This window comes from Camellia sinensis, chromosome 1, assembly GCF_055761805.1.
Source record: "Camellia sinensis isolate YWXY chromosome 1, ASM5576180v1, whole genome shotgun sequence".
Taxonomy (NCBI): domain Eukaryota; kingdom Viridiplantae; phylum Streptophyta; class Magnoliopsida; order Ericales; family Theaceae; genus Camellia; species Camellia sinensis.
In genome coordinates, this window is record NC_138961.1 from 133,822,226 (window position 1) to 133,832,869 (window position 10,644).

Below are 10,644 nucleotides of genomic sequence, written 5' to 3' on the forward strand. Positions count from 1 at the left end.
CTCCAGCCTCTAATCTCGACATTAGTTTCAACTAGTTTCTATATCGATTCGGCATGACCTTAAACTGTCCTAACATTAATTTCGACCAGTTTCTACAATAATCCGACACGACCATAAACATTAGTTCCAGCCTCTGATTTATTTTAAACGCTCTTACACTCCCGTTCAAATTTTACAATCTATTTACCTTTTATTTTATTTTATTTTATTTTATTTTATATTTTTTAATTTCTCTCCAAACTCAAGATGTTTATCCTCCTTAAATTTGAAAGAGAGTGTTAATGTATATGTGGAAATCCTATGTATATTAAGTATTGATTTTCTAAATATATTTAAAAATAACCATAGTTAAATTTCTTATAAAATATTTTCTTTCATAATTAAGTTTCTAATAAAATACTTTTTCTTAATCTATATATACAGACCTTCTATTGTATAAAACAAATTCATTAAATACAATACATATTATTTTCTCTCCACTACTCTAACATAAGTACAATTTTTGGTTAAATAAAAAGAGTACTAAATTGACTCAATATGTTAATCTTATAACCTTTGATGCATCAATCACTGAAAATAAAATAAAATAAAACTTAGGCAAGTTGGTTTGGAGGTTTTTCAAACTAAAATATTCACAAAAAACAAAATGAAATTTTTAATCCAATAAAACAAAATATTACATCTAACCCATAATCATTACATTCTTTCCTTCACTAAAAAAATTAAAAAAATAAAAAAACTCTTCCCACACCAAGTCCCAGGCTAAAATAAAAAAAATCAAAAAATCAACCCAATTTCCAAACGGAGGCTTAAGATAATGTATTCTTCTGAAAGCCATGGCTCATAGGAAGAGAACTCCAAAGAAATACCAGAAGCAGTAAATTCAGAATCTCAAAGAACTTTACAAAAAATAAAATTATTCATTTTTTAAAAAAGAAGGGGATTTACGTTAGACAACAGAAACAAATAGAACATTTTCAATTTCTTTCTCTTCAAAGCATCAAAATTCTTATACAATGGAAGTTAAATTCAGAATGGATTCAAAAAAGGGTGTACAGTTAGCTAGTCAGTTGCCAATTGCTTTAAAATGAGTATATCAAGGACTAGAGGGCTAGACAAAGTGCTCAGTCGGATATTCATGCTCATATCCATTGTAGTCATAGTACAATCTCTCTCCCTTTGGTATGTCTCTGTTTGCAATCAGTAGAACCCGACACTCACCGTTGACATCAAATCTCACACATTTTAAGTTCTGTTTCTTTTTTCCATCCCTGCACCATAAGAAAATGTTGGTCATCAGATTGTACTTAAATTAATCCTTATTCTATCACATAATTTATTATATATTTGTTTCTTATACAAAATTGGTGAGTTCAAAAGCATCAATATTACACAATTAGCATATAAACAACCCATTTTGTTTCTGACCCCATTCATAACAAAGCTACATTAAACTTGAAAAGACCATCTTGTTTTATATTCTTTTGCAAGTTAATGGTTGTTTTACATGTTACTCTTTTAGTAAAACAAAGTGTAACAATTCAATTTCATAAAACATCTGCAAGCCAGGCACATATTTATCTTTGTGCCCAAGAATTGATTAAATTGTTTAATTTAGATGACCATACAAATAAATCGAGTTCAATATCTAATCTTCTAGTCTTTTTATCTTCATTTGATCTCTTATGTGTCACAAAAGATCTGGCTTTGAATTTTTTGAACATCTAGAGGTCTACTTAATGCAAAAAGGCTTCATGGAGAGTGCATCACATTATATACAAGGCTCAATAGAGAACACAGTTTTAAAGTAAAGATGAACTTACGGTGTGTAATTATTGATGCCATTTATGAAGCGAGCTATGTTACTTCGCTTGTCAGGACATATGACAAGGCTTTTTGAAGAATCAGCAGCAGAAATAAGTGTCATCATACTATCACCATCATCATTTTCACGATTTTTCAAGTAATCAACATCTCCAACATATTCTGTAATTATAGTTAAATCCTTAATGAATCTATCTGCCTCTACAGTGAATCTGTTAATATAGGACGAGCAAGTTGAGGTCAGATTCAAAAGGTATGATTTAAAAAAAAAAAATTAATTTACAACCAACGCAAAAAAAAAATAAAAATAAAAAAGACTTGAAATGCCAATAAATTCTCACCCTTCTTGAGGATCAAAAACAACCATAAGGGGTGGCCATTCCCCTCGCTCCATCATGTTCTTGCATGAGTATAGGCTTTCCATGTCTTCTTTAGACAAAACCTGAAATACGTTTTCAGTTACAAATAGCATAATCAGAAAAAGTTACCAGACAGATATTACAAAGAAGATGAATTGAAAACTATGTTGAAACAATATTTTGGCATTATTTTGGTAGAATACCATTGTGATAAATTCAGCTAAAACATGCAATAATAGACCATTAGAGACAACAAACTATAGGAGTCGTAATTTAAGGGGCTTCACTTGTTGCATGTACAAAGTGGTGGGATGGTTTCTTAGTTAAGCTTAACCTCATGAGAGTATCTACAATGCTACATGCAAATTTTGTTTCATTGCCAATTTTTGTAGTACAAAAATCCCAAGATTTGACAACCTTACTCCAATACTTGTGTCATTTTTTGGCACAATCATCATCTCATCATCTTTCCATTCACCATCAGATCTCTATAAAATGCATCTAACCGTTGATAGCAATTCCAAAATCTAACAATCTGCCAAGACTTGCACTAAATTTGGCAGCAATATTAGCAATGTCAACATGTAACAACTTTAATGTCTTCTCCATTGGAGCACCCAACTGCTATAATGTAGCTATGACAGCTCAAATAGCAACCCCGTTGGAGCTGCTCTGGGAGGTAAACTCTTGAGCCTATACCTCTCGGGATGTGAGAAAGTTTTGTCCTTTTTGGCATAATATCTTGAGCTTGTGAGTGGTTTTTTTGTTTAGGATAGGCTTTGTGTTTTTGCCTTGTGTGGCTATTGGCTTACTCAGCCATGTTCTGGTGCTGCGATCAGCCTACTCCACATCCATTAGCCCAACTGTCCCACTATGTTTGAATTGAGTGATTTGGAAAAAAAAGAAAAGAAATAGAAAGATATGTATTTGTCTTATTTGTTTGAATAAGTTAAGTGAAAAGAAATGAGGAGAAACGAAAAGAAACATATTTCTCTTATAATCCTCATTTTTAATTTTCTCAAAAGTGAAGAGATTGGAAGAGAAAAAAAAAACTAAAAAATTATTATATTTTCAAAATATCAATTTTGTCCTTATAAAAATAAAACAAATAAAATAATTGACAAAATATAAAAAAGTTATTTTGATAATATAACATAAAATAATTTATTTTCTTCTCTTATGAAATCTAATCAAACAAGAATAAAAAAAAAAATCATAATCATTTTTTTTTTTACTTATCCAAACAAGAAAAAAAGAAATCACAATTATTTATTTTCTTTTTTTTTTTTCATTTATAACTTAACTAATCATTTCTTTTCTTTTTTCTCTCCTAGATTCCCAAACATACAGAGTACTCAGAAGGTTTATCCAACTTTGCAATGCACCAATTTGCATACCAAAATAGATCCTTAAATGTTTGTTATTATGCAGCCAAGCCATGCACTTTAGGAATGATCTATTTTTGGTTTTCTTTGTGAATTGTATTAGATGCACAAGATTATTCTTGCAATTTCATCATACCTGCATTCCACCCTGCTCCAAAGATGCACAATTTGCTGACCTTGGGGCCATGCCTCGCATGTAAGTAAGCTCATTGCTGAACTCTGCCCCTGTTGTCATCAATGCTGTGGCCAAAGATGCCATCTGTTCTAATCTCCTCGTAGGATCCTCACTTGGGTTGAATGGCAACAACTTCCTTCTCTTCTTTGACATTCTCAAGCTACTTGTTCGCCTTCGTCTTTTTCGAATATCTATGTAAATAAGACACACACACACACAGGTCAGTACTGCTTTAAACCCATCAAGAATCTGGAAATAGCAGCATTAAAATTCCATTTACCTTGACTAAGCTTCTTTGCTGGTTCTGAAGACCTTTGGATACGAAAGAAATCAACAATTTTTGTTTGAATAAGAGGAAAACCTGCATATTAGGAAAAGTTGCTTATTGTTTGGATTCATAACCCGACTTATTCTTTTGATTTTGAGATTAATATTAAGAAATCCCTACAGCAAATCAAACTAAAATAAACTTATCCAAGCAACAAACCCTAACAATTCAAATAGGCTCTATTTGGTTTTAAAAAATTAAATAAAAATGTATAGTGAATTCATTTTACAAGTACCTTCTGGAATTTATTTCCTTTTATTTTCCTTTCGACTACTGGGACTGATATTGGAGTGAATACCCAGAATTATATTGATACATAAATGAATCTATAATTTCTAACTGATTCAGTACAAAATACCCAGAATTAACTGATGATAATAATATGATTAAAAAAGGGTAAAATTCATATGAACATTGCTATTTAGACCCAAAAGTTAAACCCAATTTCTTGACCAACTGACATGTCAAGAAGATTATTAGTTAATAATTAAATATTCTCTAATTATCAACCAATCATCTTCTTCTATAAAAAGTGGACTTATATATCATTTTTGAAATGGGATACATTGGTCAAAATCGATGCTGATTAAGCATTAATGATGAGTCTAAGAGTGAGAAAGTGAAACATACTTTGGGGTTTCTTGTGAAGAGAACAGGAAGGGCAGAACCAGGAGGCATTGGGGACGGAGACAAGGATGGGTCTGAGGCAGAAGAGGTGAAACCCTCTGTCGCAGTTGTCGCAGAGAAGAAGCTCCGCCGCGAAGTCGCCGGACCCACATTCTTCGCAGCGAGTGTCCATGTAATCTCCCCTTGATTTGGGAGAGAGAGGCTTTGGAGCCTGGGTTCTCCTCCTCAACACCACTGTTGTTTTACTACAAACCATTATTGTATCAGAGACAGTGAGAGTGAGAGTGAGAGTGAGAGTGAGAGTGAGAGTGAGTGAAATGCGATGGATTGAGGGGGGATCTGCAATAATAAAGCTTTTTTTGGGGCCAAAAAATGAAACGATGAAATTTGGCGCGCTTATTTGGATTCGCGGGAAGTGAGATTTTGGCGCCAAAACCATGATGTTTTGTCGCGTGTCTTGCGGATCTACGGGGGTTTTCCCCAAGTAATTACCAAATCTGCCCTTAATTTTTTTTTAAATTATTCGATGCACCGTACCAAGAAAATGTTTCTGAATTTTTTTTTTTTTAATATTTGTAATACGAGATTGTCTTTTCTTAAATTTTTATGTTACTTCGAATGTCCTGTTAATTATTTAACTATGTTTCGAAATTATATATTTTGAAATTCTTATGTTTAATATTAAAATGAAAAAAAAAATAAAAATATGTAATTCTCGGCTACCACGTGTATTTATTTTTTATAAGTAACTAAGTAAAAAAATTAAAATTTGACAAATATTTTTTTGCTCGAAACAATGGCAAAAGTCAATTTAAGAGTATAGGATGTAGGATCTAATCATTGAATTATTTTGGCTATCAACCCCATTTCGTAGCTCGAAATGGTGTGGGTCGAAAGGCCTGAATTACTTTGTACACCCACCCCTTTTCTTTGTACACCCACGCTCCCTCTGTTCATCCCCTTCCTCTGGAAAACTCACACACACACACACAGCTCCGTTCATCCCCTCCCTTTGGTGTCATTTTTTTTTTTTCAGAAGAAGTAGAAAATCAGAGGAGGAGGAGGGAGAAGGATGAGGACTAGAGGAGGCCCAATTATTAGGGCTGGAGGCGGAGGCGGGGGGCGGAGGCACGATCGGGCGGAGGCGACGAGCTGCGAGCTGAGACGGAAGGCGGAGGCGACGAATGAGCTGCGAGCTATGACGAGGACGGCGGGCGGAGGCGGCGGAGGCGACGAGCTCTTCTCTTCTCTTCTCTCCTCTCCTCTCCTCTCTCTTTCTCCCTCTCTCCTCCTCTTCCCCTCTGTTCTCCTGTGTTCAACGAAGAAGAAGAAGAAAATCGCAAAACGACGTGGTTTTCAAATTTCGGGCCATTCGACCCTCACCCATTTCGAAGCTACCACCTATTTTTCTTTGGCTATTAGAACATAATTAGCAAAATATAGTATTAGTGATGAGTTGTATAAATCAGGGGTGGACAAATTTTGAGTTCGGTGAGACTGGGTTCAGGCGCAAGTTACATTTGGGGGTGTTTGGTAAAGGCATTTTTTGATTTTTTGGGCTAAAATTTACAAAATGATAAAATAGGTTAAAATAGTTAATAAGATAAAATATTACATCAAATTCATAATCATTTCACTTTTTCTCTTATAAATATCGCATTCAATTATAAAAAAATTCTAACGATCTTGCCAAACACAAAACTTTTAGCCTACTAAAATATTCAAAAGCTAAAATAACCACTAAAATAACAACTTTCCAAACACCCACGTAGTAAAGAGGATATCATTCTAAACTCAATTAGGTTCCTTATCTAAAAAAACTTTTAAAAAATATACATCAATTAGGCTCAACATCAGGTTTCACTATTCCTAGAAAGTCCAACATTAATAAAATTTTAAATTTCAAATCTTAACCCAACAGATATAAGTTATTAATTTTTAATTTTTGTCTTAAATAGATGTACGGGAAAGAAATAAACATTCTCGTATAATCCTGTTGATCAAGTCTGCGCTCCTACATACGTCGTTACTTTACTCCCTGAAAACACAAACGTGAGCTAGCCGGCGGGTGTGTGCCGGATACCTCTCCGATGCCTAAGTCAGTAAAATAGACAAATAGACAAAAGCTTTGTGTATTCAAGAATCAAAGTAGTGTTACCTCTCCATAGGTGATGTTATGAGCTTTTATAGGTTCCGTGTGGCACAATCCTAGTAGGACTTTTACTCCTCCATGTAGAGTCCTCCTAGGAATCACATTCTTGAAAGATAATGCTTATCCTTCAACACCCTCCTCACTGCTTGAACCAAGTGAGATGGTTTTACCATGGTCGGACTCCAATATGACCGAGGTAAGCATAGCTATGTTGAGCCGCAGAGTAGACCGAACTATAGCTAGTTTGGTTCTTCCTTTCACTGCTCTTACCCCGGTTCCTCCTGCACAAACCCTGGCGTGATTTGACCGAGATAACAAAACATCAAGGTCCTGACCGAGCTAACAAATAGCTAGGTTCTGACCGGGCTTTCCACAATATGCCATGACCGGGCTAACTCTGAGTATGGCAATCGGGCTAATCGCCACGCTTCTTTAGACCGGAATAACTTCAAGGATCTTTTGGACCGGGATAATAATAAGGCGTTCTCCGGACCGAGCTAACTCCAAGCTCCGTTTTATCCAGCCCTTCTTACCGTGGCCCAATGAACGGCCCATTACCTAGCTCGGCCCAATTTATATATAAATTACCCTCTCAATTGCCCCTTAATTCCATCTGCATAGCATGATAGGGATTACTTGTTACCAGCCGAGCTAAAAACTTTACCCTTACGATCGAGCTAAACTCTTTAGCTTTTCCAGCCGAGCTTAAAAACCCTTTAGCCTTTCCAGCCGAGCTAAATTTTTAAGCCTTTCCAGCCGGGCTAAATTTACACCAGGCTGTACCTGTTTGGTCAAAACATCTCTTCAATCACAGAGACTGAATCGCTTCTCATTCCAAGGACACGCGACATGTTCTTATTGGCTAAAGGCAGCTATCACGCTGTCTTCGTACCTCGTGTTTTTTGAACAATTCCTACCTTTTTCCCTTCTCTTTTCACAAAACAAGCCCTAATGCTTTGAATCATTCACTTTACTATTCAACTTCTCTCTCTTGTGAGTCTCTGACATTCCTTGACCCTGAGCTTGTTGAGTTCGTGTTCTTCACTGTCTTTGCTTCCATCTTCAGTTTCCTCCTCTTGACCTGGTAAGCTACTCAAGTCTGTCTTGTTTTTGTTTTTGTTTTTTACAATCCATGGCATATTGTTTTGTGTTTTTGCAATACACATTTTCTACTTGGTCATGCGTTTTTCTGGAAAAAACTTAGCAATAGAACCACTTGAACCCACGAAACAATCTGTAGAAACACTGGGTTTGATCCCAAATAAATATGCAACCGAACTAGGAAGTTGTTTGCCTTGGTTGTAAGCCTAGCCATACCTGGCAACCAAACTGAAACTTGCGCCATACTTGTAGCTTCCTTAAGTCAAACCACCGTTTGTTTCAACTAGCCGAACTACTGAACCGCACTAGATATGCGCAATGCCACACTATAGAGCCTTAACGCTAACCGAGCTAAAAGTTGGGGCTAGACCAACTTCCTTAGTTAAAACCGGACTAAGAAAGCTGTCCCAAAGGCTCGACCGAGCTAAATTCCTTCGCTCAAACGGAGCTAAAACCACGTAGCCGAGCTAGGGCTTTGTTTATCTTGCCTTTGTTTCTTGTAGCACGGTCCAACGATCTGTGCTTAACCTTTGTTTTTCACTTTGCAGACTTAGGTTGCCCAGACACTCTTTTGAGCGCTCAACCGAGCTACTCGGCACCATTCTCCGACCGAGCTAACACCCAAGTATAATTTATTCATAACTTAAACCATAATGGGAAAGTATAGGTATTTAGTAAGCACACCTGGTGGTATGGCTGAATTCCGAAAGGATTATAACATCCCTAACAATGTTCACCTCACCTTAGCCGACCTAGATATCGTTTCTTAGGGTAAACAGGGTTTTGTCCCTTTTAATGTTATTTCCATTCTGGAGTGCGGTCTACACTTCCCAGTACAGCCCTTACTCTGTGAATTCCTCAGGCAAACCCAACTCTGCCCTACCCAACTTTTCACCAATTCTTACCGCATAATAAACGGAATAACCGAGCTAAACCGCCGGGCTGGCCTTAACCTTGGTCTTGCTGAGCTCTTCCACCAGTATTCCATAGGATCAGCCGAAGATGGCCGGGTTTACTACTTACGAATAAAGTGCCGGCGTGAAAAAATAATAAAGGACACGCCGGACAAAGACTTGAACGATGATGATTTTTTCTAGGTATCTGGGAATTTTGAAGATCTCCAAGCCCAAATCCCAGGCCACAGAATAAACTGGAACAAGGGTGTAGTCGGTAGGGTTACCCCGGCTTTACTGCATTCTTCTTGTTATTTCGGTTTTCTGATTGTGAACCGGACTAATTGTTGTCTTCTTTCTTGCAGATAGAAACTTTTTTAAGTCCCAATACAGCTACCCCAACTTGAACGTGCTTCGCGCCGTGTTGCGATATCCAGACCGAAGTTGGACTGACCTGCATAATTTTGAACCGACCTACCAATACAGTGAAAAACGAAGGACCAGGGTAACTGACTTCTTGCTATAAGCCTCTCCTGAACCGGACCCATCCTTGCCTCAAATCAACCTTATCCCATTTACTGCCGAACAAGAAATGGCCAAAAAGAGAGCCGTGCAAGCCCTTCTCACCGAAACAAACCCAACCGAGGTACCTCCAGCCGGTCAACCTCAAGAGACCGTGGTGGCCCTTCCACCTCACCAACCCTCATCATCCCGCCAAAGGAAACGTGCCCGGACTACTCCAATCGAGCAACGTCTGGTTGATGAAGACGAAACCGTGGTTCCTCAAACCACTCCGCCAAGCCCTCTACCGAGCCCACAACTGGAGCACTCTGACCGAGCTACCTCCTCCAAGTGGGCTCCAAAAATCACCTTTCAGAACCGTGCTATCACAGATTCAGACTCAGTGGTCGCAGAAAAAGACCACCTGATGGCCTTTAACTTGGCTAAAGGTGTTTGTCTTCCAGCCGACATGAGGCACCACGACCACCTGACCGAGCTGAAGGCCCTTCGCTCGTCCACAAAATCCATGGTGCTGGTAAGTTGCCCTTTTACTTTATTTTTTCTAAAGAAACTTTCAGCTCGGTTATACTGAAAAAGTGTCTTACCATCCTTTTGCAGGCCATACAGAAAAACCACATCGCTCACAAGCGAGTGTTGGAACTAAGGAAAGCAATAAGGCAGGCCATGGCAGAAGCTGAAGCCAAAATGGCCGAGCTAGAAGCATCTCAACAGAAGACCGCCGAGCTAGAGGCCGAGGTCACCCGTCTGACCGAACTAGTTACCTCGGCTAACGCTGATAAACAAAGGTCCCTGACTGTGATGAAAGATAAATACTTGCGTGAGCTGACCAAGCTTGAAGGCAAGAAGAACGTTGAGATCGCCGAGCTGCAAAAGAAGGCAGATGACGCAGATGCTCAAGGTTTCAAGGAGGGGGAGGCTCTTTACATTAAACAATGTGAGACAGCCAAAGACTTGTTCTTTAAATGCGGATGGAGGGTGGCTGTGGCCTATCTCGGTCATGGACCAGAGACCGAGGTTTTCAACCCTCCTCCGTATTTTATCCCGGGTTCGATGGCGGAGTACGCTGCGTCCGTTCAGCAACAGTTTCTTCAGTCTGAGGATGATGAAGAAGAAACCGAGCCAGACAATGCTTCGGTCGTTCTAAATAATGCCCCGATCGGTAATGAACCTGTTGTTCAGTCAACTGAGTTGGAGCCACCGGTTGAAGATCTGACGACCGAGATACCAGATAAGACTGGGCTACCAGATGAAACCGGACTCCGAGTTGTACTTGACGCG

General features: G+C 38.2%; 1 protein-coding gene across 1 annotated transcript; it reads right to left on the minus strand.

Annotated features, from left to right (window-relative positions):
• Nucleotides 1–949: 949 nt before the first annotated feature.
• ATXR6 (TRITHORAX-RELATED PROTEIN 6) lies at nucleotides 950–5,036 on the minus strand. Its single transcript, XM_028196795.2, has 6 exons — nucleotides 4,702–5,036; nucleotides 4,024–4,104; nucleotides 3,705–3,934; nucleotides 2,166–2,266; nucleotides 1,824–2,036; nucleotides 950–1,271 (listed from the first exon to the last, which is right to left on the minus strand). Exons 1-6 carry the CDS (start codon nucleotides 4,952–4,954, stop codon nucleotides 1,112–1,114), a joined length of 1,038 nt encoding a protein of 345 aa, XP_028052596.2. The 5' UTR covers nucleotides 4,955–5,036; the 3' UTR covers nucleotides 950–1,111.
• Between the last annotated feature and the right edge of the window lie 5,608 nt (nucleotides 5,037–10,644).